The following is a 20,864-nucleotide window of genomic DNA, read 5'->3' as shown; positions in this document are numbered from 1 at the left end:
TAGTTTTGCATTCTGTGTTTGAATATGTTATGAATCTGAGTGTGTGTCTGCGTGTGTGTCTCTTAATTAAAATAAAAAGCGATGTAATCCCAAAATGTATTTCTTCCCTAAATTAATGATAGAGTTGGACATCAGGACTGCTGCATGTATTTAGTCAGGATTCCTCTCATTCAGCCTTCTGTCAAGGTTTTCTTCAAGGATAAGTTAACCTAAAAATGAAACTTCACTCATTATCTCTTATATCAATGGAGAGGTGGGTGAAGTGTTTGAGTCCACAAAACACTTCTGGAGTCTCAGAAGTAAACTTTGTAGCAGCCGAATCTGATGCAATTGAAGTAACTGGGGACTGAGACGTAATAAAACAATAGAAAAAAACATAAAATGCCTCCAAACTGCTCGTGTGCTGTCATCCAAGTGTCCCCAAGCCCCGACATTCAAATTCGACTTGAAATGAGGTCATTTACACCATGTTTTAAGCCTTAAAGTCAACCGGAAGTGGCTAAGCTAGTGGGCGTTAGCAGATCCGACTGAGTCATGAATGCACCTCATAGAAAGATATCTGGCTGACATTTAGGCTTAAAACGATGTATTAATATTTAATCAGGCTAATGTTGAAATGTACAAGCAATGTAAATTGTGTGTGTGTCATTGTACTTCATCACCAAGTTGCAGTGCACACTTCTGAAGCACTGAAACTCGACATGTACCTATCAATCACTGACCACAGTGACAAGTTTTAGGGAGATAAACTGACAGTATTCATCAGTATTTCCTCTAACTGTGTTCTTCTTTCTTGTGTTTCTTTCTCCCTACAGAATCCTGCATTGTTTGTTGGATCTTATTTGCTCTTCTGATCGTCATTGTCATCGTAGCTGCAGCAGTGTGGCATGTTTATAAATCTGAAAAACTACCATGTTTAGGTTCAAGGTACCAAGTTTAGTAATACTACTGTATTTGATATCTAATTATTGTATCTTCTATTAACTGATGTTTGATTGTTTAGGGGAGTCCCTGGTCACACGTAGGGAGACGGAGGTGATGAATCGGCGATACGTCTTTGAATGAGGACCATTGAGAAGCAGAAGAAACGGTAATACAGGCAGAGATAGAAGAAACGTGTCATATTTAATTTGCTGCAATACTATTTGGCTCGTAAGTTTCCCTCAAATGTAAATTTAAAACATTAATTAATAATAAAGCTATTTATCATGCAGTTATTAGGGGTATTTTATGATAACAATATATTTCATTATAGCCGTTACTTTGGAAATTCATGATGTTTTCTTTCTAACATTTTGTGTCTTTGGGAGAATGACATCCACCTGTGCTACACACGTGTTCGTCCAGTGAACTGGTGAAACAGCTCAGGTGTTGTGCATCAGTTAAAGGGATATTTGACCCAAAAATAGGAATTCACTCACTCGATGGAGGGGTGGGTGAAGTGTTCACAAAACCTTTTTGGAGTGCCAGTGGTTTGTAGAGGATCATGCAGCACGTTAACATATACACACGGAACCAAGTTACGCAAAAAAATCTGAGGAAGCAGCAATTGAATATTGAATTTCTATACGTACACTGTAGTTATGTCGTTTATTTGGTCCTTGACCGTTTTTTGATATGATTAGAAACTGAGAAGCATCAAAAACCCAAATCTATATGAAAACTGACTATAACCTGGTTCTGCATGTAAACAAACTGACTGCAAAGATTTGTGAGAAATTTGAAGAGGAAACTTATAGTGATAAAAGTAATAAATACACAAGTTTCGAGTTGAAGCTATAAAACAAACAAAAATAAAATGATACAAAAGTAAAAACCAGAGACATAAAAGAGTGTGTCACAGAATAATTGTGTTTATAATAATTATGCTTGTCTTGAATAGAACTCAACTGAAGCCTGGTGGTATTTGTACTTACCTCAAGTGGTTATGTGTTTCACTGGATATATTTTTGATATGTCAGTACAAGGCAGTGTTGAACAAGCTTTCAATATGTTTCCAATCAATCTGTTGCTTGTTCGAGTTCCTCAACTGAAGTCAGACTGAAGTCAACAGTGACATTCTGTGTTACATCACTACAAAGAAGAGAAAAAATGATAAGCTGAAGTCTTTTACAATTTTGCTGAATGATCTGAGAAAGAAATGCAACACCAGCTCCGAAATGCACCAACGCATGTTAGCTGGGTACAGAACAACCTCTCCCTCTCTTGCCAAACAAAATATGAAGGTGTTCTCCATCTTAAGTTGGCATGCTTGCATTTGATAGTTATCAGTATCATTATTTATATTTTATGACATTTCACCATTTTTCACTAGTTAGCGTTTATTCTGGGGGTTCTGTGGGTTGTTACATTTCATCAGGTAAGCCAGTAGGTCAGAGGATCATTAAACACTAAGATTAAAGGATTCATCATCTGGGGAGCTTTCAAATTTCTAAATAGTTTTGGTTTCAGATTTAGTCTTTAGTCGTCATGTTTTTTTTACTTCTTTTAGTATTGCTGGACTATTTATTCGTTCTTACTTATGTAAGCTTTATATCTGTGTCATTGTTTCTAAAGAACTTAGTTTTTGCCTGTTCATACTCCAGACTACAATGCAGCCCTGGTGTTTTCAAACTAAACTAAAAGGTCAACAGCGTTTCCAAAGCTTTTGGTTTTAGATGCTCAAAAACTCTATTAGTGTGGACGACAGATGTAAACATGGCGGAATGATGTTTTAAAACTTAAACGTAGTAGTGTGGATGTAGCCTATGTTTATGTGTCCTGTAAGTTTAAAGTGAGGGGGATGGTAAACTACTGCTTCTATTTATTGTATTCTTTATTCAACGAAGTAATTTTTTCTATCTTTTTGCTTTTTAAAGGCTGAAAACATTAATGCATAGTGGGCTCTGTTTATGTTTGTGTATATTTTTTTAAGAATCGAAGAGACCCTTTCAATGAAGTGCTGAAATGTTTTTTGCTTGTGTGCCTTAACATTTAAACCTTTACCCTTGTTTTTAGGTTATATCTCCTGTTAACTAATGCACTAGTTTGGATTACTGTTATTTGCACTTGTATTCAATAAAAGCGAGATAAGCATTACAAGGAATGATTTACAGTGTGTTTATTCTACACCCACCGTCCTTGATGATGAATATTACTTAAAGAAAATAGTTTTCCCTGTATCACATAGTATTTCATGGGTTAAGGGTTGCTAACTCGAGTAAAGCCCAGTAAAGGGCAGAGGTTTTTGGCTCTGTTTTGAAAATGTAAATAGCAGCTGTCACAAGCCAGTTTCTGGGAAACAAAAAGTCTTTGTTGGAACTCTGCATTTAAGTCCGGTGAATAGCCACTGTTCTGACACCAAAGGAAAAAATAGCATTTAGAATCAGTTTGTTTTTTAAGATGTGGATGAAGAAGAGTGGGTTTTTGATCACCACCACCACCTGTCACATCTGTCGCTACGCACCAATTCACATTTTCTTCACGTCTGTCTGAATACAAAACTCACATGACCTTATGTGCATTGAAATGGTTAATGGTGTTTCTTCCTGTCTACACTGGTGGAGTTGCGTAACTCGGATTGCTCAGGTTACCAACTTTGTTGAACTTTAGAGTGACTTTTTATACCACAGGCTGTAAATAAAGATGGACAAATGCGTTTCCATGTTCTCCCACTATCAAGAAATGAATAAATAAGAAGAAATCCTGCATATAGAAGCCCTGCCATCTTGCACATTTGGAGCGAGACTCTGCACAGTCCCGCTGACCAATCGTAAGTCAGTGTCAGCTGTCACGATATCAAATATCTACAACTAAACTTATCAGAAACATTAACCCTCCAATCAGAATCGAGCAGCTGCTGCATCAGAAAGTTTCTGTGTGCCTGAAAAATAACTAGCAACCTCCTGCTAAAGGCCAAAATTGACACATTTTTTAAAAGAGTGTATATATATATATATATATATATATGTATGTTTACGGATGATATTACTGTACAGAAATGACAAGGAATGTTTGTAATAGAAAAAAGAGGTTATTAATAAAAATAAGAGAAATTTATTAAGAAGCTGTATGTTTGATTTTTGACATTTGCCATCAAATTGCACACGTAATTTTAAAGAAGTTTGCAGCTGGGGGTCCCGCAAGAGGCTTATGCTATATGGGGGTCCTTGGCATGGGAAAGTTTGGGAACCCCTGAGTTAAAGGGATATTTGACCCAAAAATAGGAATGGAGGGGTGGGTGAAGTGTTCACAAAACCTTTTTGGAGTGCCAGTGGTTTGTAGAGGATCATGCAGCACGTTAACATATACACACGGAACCAAGTTACGCTAAAAAATCAGAGGAAGCCGCAATTGAATATTGAATTTCTATACGTACACTGTAGTTATGAAGTTTATTTTTTTCCTTGACCATTTTTTGATATGATTAGAAACTGAGTTATATGCTTATATGGCCTCAAAAACCCAAATCTATATGAAAACTGACTATAACCTGGTTCTGCATGTAAACAAACTGACTGCAAAGATTTGTGAGAAATTTGAAGAGGAAACTTATAGTGATGAAAGTAATAAATACACAAGTTTCGAGTTGAAGCTATAAAACAAACGAAAATAAAATAATACATAAGTAAAAACCAGAGACATAAATTCTGAGTGTGTGTCTGTGTGTGTGTCTCTTAATTAAAAAAAAAAAAAAAGGCGATTGGAATCCAAAAATGTATTTCTCCCCTAAAATAATAATAAAGTTGGACATCAGGACTGCTGCATGTATCAAGTCCTTGGCTGAGACACCTCCAGGTAAGCAGGGCACCGGGCGTAGTGCAAGTCAAGGTTCACACTGCCCTGCTACCTGCATAAATACACTTTCTTTTCTTGCAGAAGTCTTGTCGTGGTATTTTCTATACACAATTCTACGAGGAGTTGTGTTGCTCCTCTTTGACATCACTGCAGCTGTTTGCCTCCACAGGTGAGTTACAGCTTTTAACTGTTAGATTTTGATGAAACTAAATAATTATGGATGGATCTGTTCAGTTGTAGAGCAGTTACCAGCTCCTGGGAACTAAGACTGATTCTGACTGTAAGCTCAATCACAGATAATTCATTTAAGGGTCATTACCTCCAGGGGCGTCTGTCATCTGGGTTTTTATGGCAGGTATTTCTATAAAAGTTCAAGTGAACATTATTTGTGCTGCTTATAGTGTTGGTTGGTTAAAAACTGAACAGACCTTGTGTTTAGATGGTTTTTATCAGTTGAATGGCACTCAACATTTTTATTTGGAGCAAATTGCACACACTCAGATATTAGTCCCCTAAATATGCATGATTTCCCCCCAATCAAGATCCACACAGACGGCCTATTTCACAAAGAAATTGAAAAGATTTCACATTTGTCCGGATCTGCGCCAAAATATAACGGGTTCTTTCTCGGCCCATGTTGCATCTTTCCATTAAGTTTTGTGGAAATCAGTTTGGTAGTTTTTGTGTAATCCTGCTGACAAACAAACAAATAAACAGACAGGGGTGAAAACATAACCTCCATTTTCTTTTTTTTATAAAGTAGATGATGGATAAAGTAAAAATAAAGTTTTTGAATGTTTGAAAAGTCTTTCCAAAACTGTGATCACCACAATGTGTCACTCATCTGCATAAGGTGCATTAACCCAGTATGGCTCTACGTTCATGGCAGTTTAACCAGTTGTACAAGCAGCTGCAGGTCATTTCCTGACCTTGAGGTTTGCTTTGTCCTGGGGTCAAGATATTTGTTGTGCACAGTGGAGGGTGCAACGTTGGGAGGAAATACACAAAGTGCTGCCAATGGAAATGATCTCAGGACCACATCTAGCACTGTGGTCATGTTCAGTCTGGTATTTGTGGCAACCTGAGGCCCGATGCAGGATGTAACGTCAGGTTTAACTCTGGGTTATCAGAAAAACGAAGCATGCTTCACTTCTTATCAGAAAAAATAACCATGATCACCTGCACCTCTTATCTGCTCGAACAGGATGAGTTCAATCAACTGAGTTCACAGGAGAGTAAGAAATAATGAAGAGCAGAATATATTTTATAGATGAGTAGAACTGTTTTGCTGATCCAGACCTTTCATGTGTCCACTCTGGTTTTACAACAAAATAATGAGTCACATGAAATAAATATATGATAAAGAAAAATATAACATCACAAAATAAGGTTATTTGTTTCTGACAGGATTCATGACAGTGTTGATGCTTTTATTATTCCATCACTGCTGTTTACGACTTTGGGATGAAAATAGCAGATTGAAATAAACCCTCGATGACTTTTATTTGAAAAAATATTGTTTGTTTATCATCGAACCAATAAAACCTTACAAATACTCACTAAAGAAAGAAACTCAATAAAATTCTGAACTCATTTACGAATAACATTATCTGGACTTTAACAATCAGAAATTATTTCCAGCTGTTTATTTTCTTACATTTTGCCGTAGCTGAATTTACCTGCAGATATCAGCGTTCACATATTAAGTACTTTACTACGATGCTCTCGTATTGAACGACTGTTACATATGAACTCTGGCAGCTGCTGGTAGGAAAAACACTGAGTGAGTCAGTGGGATCTGTAGCACAGGTTTCCAGGGCGAGCCAATGTGAGAACCGTGAGGCACGGATGACGAGAAACTAAATCTGGGGCTATGTAGTAGCAGTTCAGAGGCCTGTACTGAACCAAGTAAAAGCAGTAAATCATCAGATCGAGGTGAAACTACAGAAATGTTGGTGTTTTTGTTTGAGAAATTAAGGAAATTGATAGTCAACTGTCAAAAGGTTGTCCACGTGGCACTCAGTAGAACACAAACATCGCTAAGGCCGACTTTCCTCGAGTTCCAGTAAGCCACTTTAAATTTGACAAACTCGCAAATATCAGTCCCCTACATTTACCTGATTCATTTCATCAAGATGCATGAATTATTCCCTGGGAAATAAATGTAGAAATGTTGAAAAATGCCCTATGTTAGAGAAAGTGTAAAAAAAGAATCACTGCATCACTGCTAAAATTTAAACGGTTCTTTCTTGGTTCATCCTTTCACCAAGTTTTGTGGAAATACGTTCAGTAGTTTTAGGTAATCCTGCTGACAATAAAAAACAACAGTCAAATGGACGGGGTCCATAACGTCATGGCAGGCGTAATAATTTACCTGTAGCACCTGGAATGTGATGGTTATCATTACAGGTCATTGCTTTACACACACAGAAAACTCAGGACCAGGACATCCAAATCAGGACCCAGTCCAGAGCCAGCTTCATCTTCAGTCAGGAGGAGAGGTCAGAGGAACTTTATTTTCATCGTCACACGGTCACATTTCCTGTCTTTTCTTTCCTGGAGAAATGATTGAACTTTGCTTTGACATGTTGTCTCTGCAGGTGGTCATCCCCTCCAAGCTCAGGCGGGCCCAGACAGAAGGACAAATAACAAGCACAGGAGTCAGTACAGGGAAAGGCTCAACTCAATCTATGGTGTCTACTGAGTTAACAGGAAATTCAACAGAAACGAGACAGTTATTTCAACTTCAAGCAGGTGCCACAGGAAGTGAGGACAGCTGGTGTGAAACATCAACACAATGAAACCAGTGCATTCACTTTTATGATAGATTCTTGATTGTACTCTGTGTATTGTTATGTTTTTATATTTGATGGTTTAATGCACTCTGGGGAGTCACTGAGGAAAGTGGTTTTCAGAGTTTGTTGTTCATGGCAATAAAGTTAAGGACACTCAAAAGGCTTTGACTGACAGTCGGTGGCCTCTAGTGTTCTGAATTGAATGTGGTTGTTTCTATCAAACTATTTTATGCTAAAGACCAATGCCAGGTCAAGTTTGATTTATATACTTATCTTCATTCCATTCATTTAATACAGATTTATTGTCTAATCAGGCAAGGTAAACTGTATATAATAATAATAATAATAATAATAATATTCATGACTTTATTTGTATAGCGCTTTTCAAAACAGTCGTTACATAGTGCTTCGCACAGAGGACAAATAAAAACAACAAAACAAAACATCCGAAACAACAAGCAAAATTATTTAAAATCAGAGAGCACAAATTATGTAATATAAACAAATAAAATACTACAACATCATTGAAAATCATCGGCAAACAAAAAGGATAAAAGAAACATAATAATGCATAAAAATTCTCAACTAAGAGCCATTTAGTAAAGGTAAGTTTTAAGAGATGGTTCAGGGTGTAGGATTAGACGAATGTCACCAGTGGATTTTTAAGGACCCTCGTACAGAGAAAGGTTATTTTTAACTTGACAGATCAAGTTAAGGTAAAAGTGTACAATTGTCCTGTGATAAAAACAGTTATCTTCCTTCTCATGAGCATCAGACAGTGTTTGTCACACTGTGAAACCACACTGAGCAGGAGAGTCACACTGTAAGTATCTTGCACATATGTGGTTTCCTGCATTGAGAATATCAGTGCAACACATTATATATTTTGGTTGTGATATTATACCATAATTTCATGTCATTTTTTTTTGGGTCAAGAAGGAGCAAATTATAAACCATTCTCATTTAAATAGCATCTATATTTACAAACTATTTCCACATTCACCAGTGTCCCTTTGTGTCAGATTCGCTGAAGGAACCATACCCTTTCTCTGTTACCTCCTCTGTTTTTAACAACTATTGAAGCTCCAGTCAGCTCTCTTTAATCTTACAAATGCCGTCATATTTTACATTGCCACCTCTGTGCTGGTAATCTAAATGGCCATGTGTCCGGTCCTACGCGGAGTGCGTCGGAAGTTTATGTTTTTAGATGCATGATTTTCTGCGATGTAATTTCATTTCATTTTATACTGACAGTTTTCTCCTTTACCTTTAGAGATTTAGAGTTTTCCAGATGACCACAGAGATATACTGGTGTCCGTGACTCATCACGTTCACTTGCAACATATCCACAAACAGAACATCACAAATCAACTGGACCAAAGGCAGATTTTTATTATCACTCTGTGTCACTCAATAAGACTGTTTCAAATTTCCCCTCTGACAGAGTGAGAATAGGCGTTGACTTTCCTTTAAAGCTGAACATTTCTAATGCTCAGCATGAAGAGGACTATATCAATGTGAGGTGACTGACAGAAAAGGTGCATGGAGTAACAGGTGGAATTTAACACGTGGCTGGGACACCTCCAGGTAAGCAGGGCACCGAGCGTAGTGCAAGTCAGGGTTCACACTGTCCTGCTACCTGCATAAATACACTTTCTTTTCTTACAGAAACAAGTGGTATTTTCTATACACAATTCTACCTGGAGTTGTGTTGCTCCACTCTTTGTGGCATCACTGCAGCTGTTTGCCTCCACAGGTGAGATACAGCTTTTAACTGTTAGATTCTGATGAAACTAAATAATTATGGATGGATCTGTTCAGTTGTAGAGCAGTTACCAGCTCTGGGAACTAAGACTGATTTGACTGTAAAGCTCAATCACAGATAATTCATTTAAAGGATCATAACCTCCGTGCCACTAATAGTAAATATGTGTTTCACTCTAGATCAAACTCGTTCCCAATAAACAGCATCAACTTGATCTCAACTGGTGTCACTGTCTTATCAAAAAATTGTATCTCTTTTATCACAATTTTACTCCTGCAGAATATGCAGGGCCGGGACCTCAAACAAGAGGCAGCACAGGCCACAGGACTCTGACTTTTGCGGTTCATGTTAAGTTGGGAGGAGAGGTAAGAAAGGTCTGTTCTCACTCAAACTTTCATCTTCTCGTGTCTCACTTGGCATTTTTTAAGTCTCTACACTTTCCTGCCAATCTGTTTGGATTCTGATCTATTCTTTTCAGCACCTACAGGGCGCTTCCTCCCTCAACCCCAAAGTTGTGCAGAATGAACTCGCCACAGCGGTGGTCAATATGAACCAATAGACCCAGTTCAATGGCCTCTACTTGACTGAGAGGTGTGAAGATCACATTACAGCTGAATAAGAATAAGGAGAGATTTTGGACAGGTATCACAAGAGAGAGGACATTTTGTTTATGATGATGTATAAAAATAAATGAATCCACAAAATGTTCACAGAGGCCAAGCTTAAAGATATATATATATATAAATATAAATATCCTAAAGCAATGTTTCACATTATTCTATGGTAACCAGACAGCTCATGTCAGCTTTCTGTGGCTGGGCATGTGACCATTACATGCATGATATACAATATTTCGACTCAGATATTCTGCCATTACTGACAATAATCCATCAATTAATTTACCTTCCATTATGCTACAAACTGTTTATTCTAATCAATGCTGTAAAATGGAGGTTATGTTTTCACCCCTGATGTTCTCCATTACACGTGGCATCTACTGCACTTCCATTCGTCCTGGGAGAGGGATCCCTCACATGTGGCTCTCTCTGAGGTTTCTACCTTCTTTTTTACCCTGTTAAGTGTTTTTAATTTTTAATTTTTTACTTACTCTTGTTGAGGGTTAAGGGCAGAGGATTTTACACCTTGTTAAAGCCCTATGAGACAAATTGTGATTTGTGAATATTGGCTGTACAAATAAAATTTGATTGATTGATGTAAAATAATATATATTATTTGGTTCCTGTTTTGGCAAGCACCCGAGAGGAACATTGCAAAAAAAATAAAAAATACGGAAACTGTCACTCATGTATTGATAGAGTTTGACAAACATAATGAACAAAGATGGGAATTGTTATCACGAAAAGCTAAATATTACTTTAGAAAATGTGTTAGGAAATACATCAAGGAATATACATTTGCTTCTCATGAACTACTTCAGCGAAACAGGACTTAATTTTTGTTTAGTTTTGTCTGCTGCCAAGCTACTGCTCCCACTCCAGTCCAGAAGGTGGCGATAATGCACCTATGAGCTAAAACAACCAAGAAACCCCACAAACAGAAGAACGGTCATTGAGGAGCAAAGTAGAGGTGCAACAGTACAGAGAAATGAATGAAGGGACCACATATACTGAGGCTGATAAAAAGTTACTAAATGTGGTGAAATAGGAAATGAGGAGGAATGAAGGGGAGGCTCCCTCCAGTAACACGTGTAACAGAAGACTTAATGGAGGTAAACAAGTTCAATTTCCTGACCTTTATTGTTAGTATTGTGTGACATGAGGCAGACAAAAAATAATTCAGATGTGGTGAGAAATGTGGTGAAAACTGCTGAGAGGGTTCTTGGAATTGAAGAGGTTGAGCCATCAACACTTTACAGACGTGTGTTTTTCTAAGAAGGGAAAAGGTAAAAACAGGTGGAGGAGCCGAACAGAGGAAGATGATGATACTTATCCTCCAGTGGAATGCCAGGAGTCTGGTGGCCAATGGGCAAGAGTTTAAACAATGTGTAGGTACCTCTAAGAAAAACCAGGGTTAATATGTGTACAAGAGACGTGGCTGAAACCTAATCTTAATTGTGGATTACGGGATATGTTTGTCTGCTCAAAGATCGTAATACTTCACGGGGAGGATGTGCAGTATTTGTAAGGGAGGGAATTCAATACAGGAGGGTAAATGTGCTATCAGAGCTTGAGTGTGTTGTGATAGAAATATGGAGCTCAACAGGAAGATTTTCAGAAATAAATTATTACAATCCCTTGTCTCCAGTTGGATATAGAATCATTAGATGAAATAATGGCTCAAGTGCTGTCCCCAGTGGTCCCCAGTGGTGTTTGATGAAGTGGTCGATGGATTTGGTAGATCCCTGTATGCGGATGACGGAGCCATATGGGAGAGAGGTCGCAATGTTTGATATTTGATGAAACCGATGCAGGGTGCTATGGATAAGGTGCAGGCTCGGGCTGATAAGTGGGGTTTCAGATTGTCTGTATCAAAGACAAAACATGTGATTTTGGCAAGGAGGAAAAGAATGTAGATAGCCAGGGACTCAAATCAGTTGGAGGAGCCCTTGAAGAGTTCAAGGTCTTTCAGTTTTTAGGTGTATGGTTGGATGAAAAACTTGACATATAGAGAACATGGTGGGGAAATGATTATTAAGTGTGAAAGTTATAAATAGTATGAGGTGCTTGACTGGGTGCTTCTGGGGGGCAGATAGAGAAATGCTTAATGCTGATGGTCTGGGGCTATGATCAAACATTTGATTATGGGTGCTTGTGTATGGTTCAGCGCAAAATCTACTCTGTAGCAAAGTTGGATGTTCTTCCAGGCTTTGAGACTGTGTATAGGAGCAATCCGGTCAACGCCGGTCTCTGCACTGCTGGTGGAAGCAGGGGAGGCTCCACTGAGGCTGCGACGTGCAAAATTAGCCCAAAATTATTGGATCAAATTAAAAGGATTTCGAACAGCTCTTCCATCAATCTCTTTGCTCTGTGAATGCTGGGAATTTATAGAATGTAGTAGTAGGATTAATAGGGGTAATTGTATCTTATTCTATAAGAAAATATATAGAGGATTTGGGATAAAGTGGAATTGAGGAGGGCCCTCTGTATGTTGGCCACCTGTCCCTCCATGGCTGTGGGCAGAAGCTGATGTGGATCTGTCAATTAAAGAATCACATTGCAGAAAGGTGAAATAGGAGATCTGGCAGAACATGTAGACAGACATCTTAAGAACAGATGGAGAAACTATCTTAATATTTACACTGATGGTTCAAGGGATCCAGAAAGCAATAGAGTGGGATTTGGTTCATACATCCCCCATGTTCAAATCTGTCAGGTAGAAGACTACCAGATGGGATTTCAATATTCACTGCAGAGTGGTGCTTTGTGTGGAGGCTGTGGTGGGTGGAAGATGGAGGCTGGGATGACATTGTACTGTGCACAGATTCCTTATCTGCCCTAGTGGCATTGGTACTGGGAGAGGGAAACAGAGCTAGGCCAGATATAGTTGGGGAGATTTTAATGATGGTCTCTAAATTTGAGACACAGGGAAGCAGCGTGGGTTTGTTATGGGTGCCAGCACATGTTGGGGTTGAGCTCAATGAGGTGGTGGAAAGGGCAGCAAAGGCAAGTTTGGGCAGAAATACAGTGGATGTGCAAGTGCAACTTGAAGGATGGAGTGTCGTAGCATCATCAGTGAGAGGCTGGCAGATCAGATATGGCAACAAGGTCGGGATGGAGACATCAGAGGAAGAAAGCTATAAGCATCCAAGCATCAGTTAAACCTGTCAATAACATATCTATGCCTCGAATAGATGAGGAAATCCAAATCGGCAAGGGTTAAGGCTGGACATTGTGGACTAGCAAATTGGGTTGGTGCTTGTGGGAAAACACAGAGATGGAAACTGTGACAACTGTAGGTCTGGAGTCTGTCCAACATATGCTGATGTATTTTCCACTCTATGACAAAGAAAGGAGGAGCTTTTATAAGTTAGGCAAACTGGGTACTGAAACTTTCTCTGCAAAAACACTGCTTTTGCTGATGGGATGTACAAGAAGGAGAGAGCTGGGGAAGTCTTGCACTTACTTAAAATTACAAATTTATATCGCATAAACTGCAGTGATGATTCCCTACCGTTAGGTGGCAGTAGCCTGAAATCGTTCTAATCTGCCGGAAGAAGAAGACGAAGATGACGGGGGAAAAGCAGAAGTGGAGCAAAGTAAACCACTAATAAATGATTTTCTGAACCCGGAAATCATCATCTTCTCTCCCCGTCGGTCTTCTGTATCATCGAGCTCAGAAATGAATGGATAAATAGAGGAACTCAACAACATGTGGCTCATGTTATTGTTCCTCCTGAACGCGAACACAGAGACAAACGGTAAGATGCTCCTCCTCTTTAATATTCTGTCCGTTCAGTCGCCTTTGATAACGTGTACTGAAGCAGGGAGCATGAGGAGAGAGGACAAAGGAGGCTCCATGAAAACACGTCATGATAATAGGCTAGTTAAGCTAATAATAAAAATAATACTTATAATAAGGGGAGTTAGTTGACAGAATAATAATATTAACAGGCACAGAGGTAAAGTTTTCTGTAAGAATCACACGTCCTGGAAAAGACGGTTACTCACAGGAAGTAACGACAAATAAATTCATTTTTATTGAAAATAGAAATGCTGAAATAATATAATAATCGTGGAGAAAATCTTATATAAGTGGAGTGCTTTCCACATCGTATTTAGCTCTGATGATCATATTTATATTTGTATGATATCTGTATTTACTTCGAATGATCATAATTATATTTGTATCATAATTATATTTACTTCTAATGATGGAATTTATTTGTGTTTCGTTCTGATGATGAGATTTATATTCATTATATTTGTATATTAAGGATCAATAAGGGTACAGATAATTAATAAAGGTACAGTTTATAGTTGTCACTACATTTGCATAATCAAATGTTACATTGTATCTTGGAGTGTATATAGTTTTTAGTACTGTATTTGACTTTTTATTTAAATATTAAGCTCTTTCTACTTTTTGCTCTGCTGAGCTGACCTGTTTCTTCTCGTCCAACACCTTCATTGTACTGTTGCTCCTGTGCTAACTTGCACATGACAAATACAATTATAGAAACTTAAAATGGTAACGGTAACGGTTAGTGGCCATCTGTAAAGAATAAGTGTCAGAAGGAAGTCAAATAGGCACCACATCCTCTTTGGAGATTAGCAGCTGCTGATAATTAATCTTAAAAGAGTGTCGTTGAAGCTTTCAGCCAATCAGGGTGAGTCGTTTGGTAACAGCAGGTTTCCAAGTTCTGCAGCTGGAGGAGAAAAACTGTAACCGCCTTGTGTTAAGACCAGCATGCATCACGTTATGTCAACACTGCACAGAGACACATGAAGTCAAACACACACCAGTCACCAGGCATATACTAAACGCATGGTGACTACTATTTAACAACTCACAATGCCTAATAATAATAATAATAATAATAATAATAATCCCTGCCCCTGGGTTTCACAGCCAATATATTTGAATTCACTCAATCAGTAAAGAGGATGAAGAGAACAAACCAGTTCAAGTTGTAGAACGATTCAACCAGAAACACATGATTACAAACTACCTGTTAGCTACCACGTGCGCAGGTGTAGAAACAAAAGCAGACTGCCCCAGATAAAATTCAATCAAATGTTTTAGGATTTCTTGCATGTGGCTTTTACCTCTGTTTGTGCTTTCAAATAGTCTGATAGGTTTATGCCTTTTACAGCTCTCCAGGTGATTGGAGGAAACCAGACTGTGGTGCAGGGCGTACAGTTACATTCACCTGCAAACTTGTTGACCCTCACCCAGATTTCATGGCAGAGGCTGACCAGAGTTAAAAATAGTATTTCTTGGCGGTTCTGGCTAAATGGACAGAGTATGTCAATGGACAGCGATGATCGAATTAAGTTTCCTGCAGTGAAGTGGGAACTGTGAGCTTAATGGATCTTTTCCAGATATCCAATGTCTCATTGCTGGATGAAGGCATCTACACCCATCTTCCTTTGTTTCCCAGTAGATAACACACATATACATCTGGATGTGCTGGTTAAAATTTAAATTGGTTAAAAAATCTTTTGTGCTGAATAGAAGAATTCATACTTGGGCATGTTAACCTTTTGTGTCTGATAACTCTTTTAGTGCCTCTGACATACGTGTGAAGGATAACCTTCCTACTTTTGGCTGATAAGTTTGCATTGCCACCTGCACGGCTGCTGGTTCCAAGCCTCCGGCAAGCGTGAGGTGGCTCACGAACTTCAACTTAGCAGAAAACTTGAGGGCAACAGCCAACTCCACGCATCATGACAATGGTATGACTACCACAGTCAGCTACCTGTTTGCGGAGTACCTACCATTGGAATCCAACCAACAGGTGGTCCACTGTGTCGTCACCAGTCCAGCCTGTCGAAAGAGAACTTGAGAGATGCATACTATACAAGTTTACTGTGAGTATACAAACACTCCTCTACCTCAGTAAGTTTCTGATGAGGCTTATTTCTCTCATTCACAGCTTAACAATTCTTTTTGAAAGATACAGTTTTCCTAATGGTTAATTATATTAAAGGCCCTGCACATAAGGTGTTTAAAGCGCTGCTCTCATGTTGAAGGTGGTTGAATCTGTGCTGCGGATTACAGGACACCTTGCACCCCACGATAGTAAACACTGTTGCCTGTTTTAAATCATAATTACAAACTTGTTGGTGTTTGCCTCAGTAGTATAGTCTCCAATATGTCCCTGCTGTTCTTGACTTATTGTGTTGAATAATATTCAGGAGAAATTTTATGAAGAACATTATGATGTTGCAGTGAAGTTGACCTTTGATATTTGGATATAAAATGTAATCCCTTCATCATTTTACCCATGACGCATTAGTGTAACAATTGACCCAATAATCGGTGTTTGCTCTTTCTCCACATTCTCTCCGCTCTACAGCATTCCCTCTTTAGCAGGCGAATTCTGTCATTTCCCATGACATTAGTTTCGTCTATGATTTCTTTTGGATGTCTCTGGTGCCACACTGCCGAGTTAATATGATTAACTTTTTTCATGGATTGATTTAAAATCCTTAGAGAGCTTTTGGAAGTGCTTAAGTACAGAGTACAGAACTTCGGCAGCTGAGGATGAACATAGATAATGCTAATGAGGCATTGGGTACCATTTTGTTCTTGTACCATCTATGGTCACATCAAAACAAACAATAGTGATCTGACAGGTTAGTATCAACAATCTTGTTATCAAAAATATCACTAAATCTAATTTGTGGCGAGTTGGAACAGCAATATGTTGGTAAATCCAAAGAGTTCGAAGTCGCATAAAGTCCATGGCCTTGCAGTCCGGTGATTTGACCTGATTTACTTTCTCTGTGTGAAGCAGCAGTCTGTACTAAATCTCAGACAACAACATTCTTTTAAAAGCAGCTGATTCACTTTAAACGTGGACAGACATGAAATACAAGCTTTAAAAATGTTTTAATGAAACCTTTTGTATGTATCAATTGCAACACCCAAAGGATTTTGAACAGTTTAACAACAGTTAGGAAGCTAAGCTAATCCTTTATTTGTCCCACAACAGTATAATCAGTGAGTTATCATGGTTTAGCAAGATCATGAATGACACAATGGACCTCTGTAGAAGACTAACACTGAGCTGTGCCAAGTTGCAACCTTAAAAAAACTTTTTTCAAGTTTGCTGATCCAAAGACCTTGAAACATTGAAATGAAAAAGCCACAGTAACAAGATAACCCTGTGCACAGTGGGATGAGATCACGTGGTGTTTAATATTTTGATATAAGACATAATACAGCTGGTTCTCTTTGGTTTCTTGCAGTTGCGCCTATGGAAGTGAAAATTGTTGAAAATCCCAAAGACTCATTTCAATGTGTGGCTGATGCCAACCCCAAAGCAGAATTTACCTGGACCAGGTACAGTAATTAGAATCAATCCATTTCGGTAATGTCTTAGCCAACAAAGTATATTTATTTCATTTATATCATATAAGATTTGGATGCTTTGGAATTGTGTTACTGAAGTTAGGAGAATAATCACAATTGCAACGAATCATTTCTAAATGTGTTGGATGAAGTCCGTGAGAAACTGCTTGGAGCGTCTCCTCCTGACATTTGTGTTCACATGATCCGCGGAGCTCAGTGCATGTCTGAAAGCAGCTTTACTGACACATGCCTGTGATACCTGGTTAATATCATTTGACTTCACGGACCCAGAAATTACATATCATTTGCATACAGAGTGAATACGTGAGTGTAGCGACTTTGTGAAAACAAGCGTGTCACTGAGAGGCTGAGGTAGGGCCTAATAATTTGAATGGCAGCAGCTGATCCAAAAATCACTACCTTTATTAAATAAAAGAAGATCATCTTATTGAAGCAGCCCACTAACGGAAAATAGCAGGTTGCAAAGTTTTAGCGGTCAACCAAAAATACCTCCCCACTCCACTCTCTCCCTCCTGCACAGGTGCTTATATAAACTATGCTTGTCCCTATCCTTATGACCTCTTCCTTTAATTGTGATCTAGTAAACAATAAATAACAAATAATACTCCCAAATACAAATCATTCGTCTTATATCATAACCAACATAATACTAAAAATCTTTTTTAAACATTTATGGCTCCTACAGTGAGTCCAATACAAGTCTGAAATTATTCAGGACATTTTAATACCAGGTGTGAACAGGGCCTATAGACTTGTAAAGTATGATTCCCATAATTCTTAAATATTCTAGAGACAGCTAGAATCTAAAGTTATCATCTGATTAGTTGCATCTCTACAGCATGAAGCATGTTATGTCTCTACAGCAGTGAATCACTTGGCTCCATGTTTGATACTCGTGTTGTTTTCTCTGCCTCCAAGAGTTGACCAAGCGTGGCCTCAGTCTGGTGTCCAAGAGTGGGGGTGGGTAGCTGCAGTTTCTGACCAGGAGCCCTCACCTGAATGGCCTCTACCAGTGTACCGCATTTAACCAATATGGAAGAAGCTTTGTTTACATCTTTAGATCTGTGATTTCAGGTGAGGTCTAGTTTTGCATTCTGTGTTTGAATGTTATGAATGTTGCCATCTTTCTGAGTGTGTGTCTGCGTGTGCGTGTCTCTTAATTAAAATAAAAAAGCGATTGGAATCCCAAAATGTATTTCTCCCCTAAATTAATGATAGAGTTGGACATCAGGACTGCAGGTATTTAGTCAGGATTCCTCTCATTCGCCTTCTGTCAAGAGTTTCTTCAAGGGATAGTTCACCCAAAATGAAACTTCCTCATTATCTACTCACCACTAAGCCAATGGAGGAATTGGGTGAAGTGTTTGAGTCTAAAACACTAGGTCTCAGAAGTAAACTTTGTAGCAGCCGAATCTGATGCAATTGAAGTAACTGGTGACTGCAAGCCCGACATTCAGTCGACTTGAAATGAGGTCATTACACCATGTTTTAAGCCTTAAGTCAACCGGAAGTGGCTAAGCTGGTGGCGTGCCAGTCCGGCGATCGTGAATGCACCTCGTGAAAAGATATCGCTGACATTTAGGCTTAAACACGATGTAAATGACCTCGTTTTGAGTCGAATTTGAATGTTGGGGCTTGGGGACACCTGGAAATGTAGAATTGTGTGTCATTGTACTTCATCACCAAGTTGCAGTGCACACTGAAGCACTACAGAGCTCGTACATGTACCTATCAATCACTGACCACAGTGACAAGTTTAGGGAGATAAACGGCAGTATTATCAGTATTTCCTCTCTAACTGTGTTCTTCTTTCTTGTATTTTATTTTCTCCCTACAGAATCCTGCATTGTTTGTTGGATCTTATTTGCTCTTCTGATCGTCATTGTCATCGTAGCTGCAGCAGTGTGGCATGTTTATAAACATGACCTACCCTGTTTACTTTCAAGGTACCAAGTTTAGTAATATTGTATTTTATATCTAATTATTGTATCTTCTATTAACTGATGTCTGATTGTTTAGGGAAGCCGCGGCCACAGATCGGAGTAGGCGGGCGATCGTCTTTGAATGAGGACCATCGAGAAGCAGAAGAAAGCATTATACAGGCAGAGATAGAAGAAACGTGTCATATTTAATTTGCTGCAATACTATTTGGCTCTTAAGTTTCCCTCAATTTAATTTAAAACATTAATTAATAATAAACCTTTTTCTCATGCAGTTATTAGGGGTATTATAGCCGTTACTTTGGAGATTCATGATGTTTCTTTCTAACATTTTGTGTCTTAGGGAGAATATTGCCGCGTCCACCTGTGCTACACACGTGTTCGTCCAGTGAACAGGTGCATCAGATAACCCTTGTGTTGTCCCTGCTTCCCCCGGCTGTTGGCCCCCTCACATAGCCCACCCCATATTAGGACGCACACGTAGGGCAATAGACAAGTGAGCAGCCCTTGCAGATGTATTTGTTACACCCGCGGCACACGGTGTGAGTTTTACAGTCCTTTTTCCTGGGGCATATCTGACATCTCTTCCTCTTACTCGCCCCGAGCGGGGCTGCTGCTAGGGCTATGGAGGAGGCCGGACACTCGGGTCGAGCGTCGTCGTCGTGGTCAAGAGCTCTCTGTGCGGCGGCGGCTTTTACAGCCTTCACAACCGCGATGGACGCTTCCGTGCGGGGGATGCGCTCCCTTCGTGTGATGAACGGAGTCACGAGAGCCTTTCCTAGCTGCTCTAGGAACACCCTCCGCTTGTTCCGCTTGCCCGGCATCCAGTCTGGGTCGATCTCTTTCCATATCACGAAGGCGTTGTAGGAAGAGACATCAAGAATGTTGTGAAAGACGACCAGGGGCCAGCGCGCGGTCATCCTCCTGCAGCTGTACGTTCCAATCACCTTGTCTAGGTTGTCCACGCCACCTTTGTTGCGGTTGTAGTCCAGGACGATGACCGGTTTCCCGTCCTCGCGGTCGCTGACGTCGGCCTCGGAGTGCCGTGTGCTCAGGAGCACCACGTTCCGGTTTTTCTTGGAGATGTAGGACACCAGAGTGGCGGTGGGCGTGAATGCGAACTTGGATGAGAACACTGCTCTTCCCTTGACCGCGAGCAGCCCGGTCGGGAGCTCGGGCTTGTTCTTCTGAACCGTGCCGACCACGGTGAGCTTCCTCTCCAGGAGCTGCCGCGCGAGTTCGTAGGAGGTGAAGTAATTGTCGCACGTGACGTTACGACCGTGCAGTCCCTCCGTTACATCGAGCACTACCCGCAACCCCTGGTTCCGTTCTGGGCGTCCGCCGCTCGGCTTTCCGGTGTACACTTGCATCTTCCAAGCGTTGCTGGATTTTGCATTGCAGGCCACCCACGACTTGATCCCGTATTTCGCCGGCTTGCTGGGCATGTACTGACGGAACGGACACCAGCCTAGGGAGAAAAAGAGGAGGAGAAGAGATGAGAGGACGAGGACTAGCAGCCGCTATCTACATAACATAACATAACATAACATAATAATAATATTAAAAAGAAAAAAAAGACTAACCTCTGAA

The 20,864-nt window shown here is 39.6% G+C and overlaps 1 protein-coding gene across 2 annotated transcripts in view; it reads left to right on the top strand.

Annotated features, from left to right (window-relative positions):
* si:ch211-214p13.3 (nectin-4) overlaps window positions 1-20,864 on the top strand; it is a 54,397-nt gene that overhangs the window by 20,675 nt on the left and 12,858 nt on the right. The window contains exon 3 of one of the 2 annotated variants that reach the window (XM_047342526.1): window positions 13,654-13,714. The exons of the other annotated variant lie outside the window; for it this stretch is intronic. Coding sequence (XP_047198482.1) covers window positions 13,654-13,714 — 61 coding nt within the window. The remainder of the gene's footprint in view (window positions 1-13,653; window positions 13,715-20,864) is intronic. 2 annotated transcript variants of the gene reach the window in all.

This window comes from Hippoglossus stenolepis, chromosome 13 (assembly GCF_022539355.2).
Source record: "Hippoglossus stenolepis isolate QCI-W04-F060 chromosome 13, HSTE1.2, whole genome shotgun sequence".
NCBI lineage: Eukaryota > Metazoa > Chordata > Actinopteri > Pleuronectiformes > Pleuronectidae > Hippoglossus > Hippoglossus stenolepis.
The sequence above is the reverse complement of the archived record's forward strand: the minus strand, read 5'-3'. Positions and strand labels throughout refer to the sequence as shown.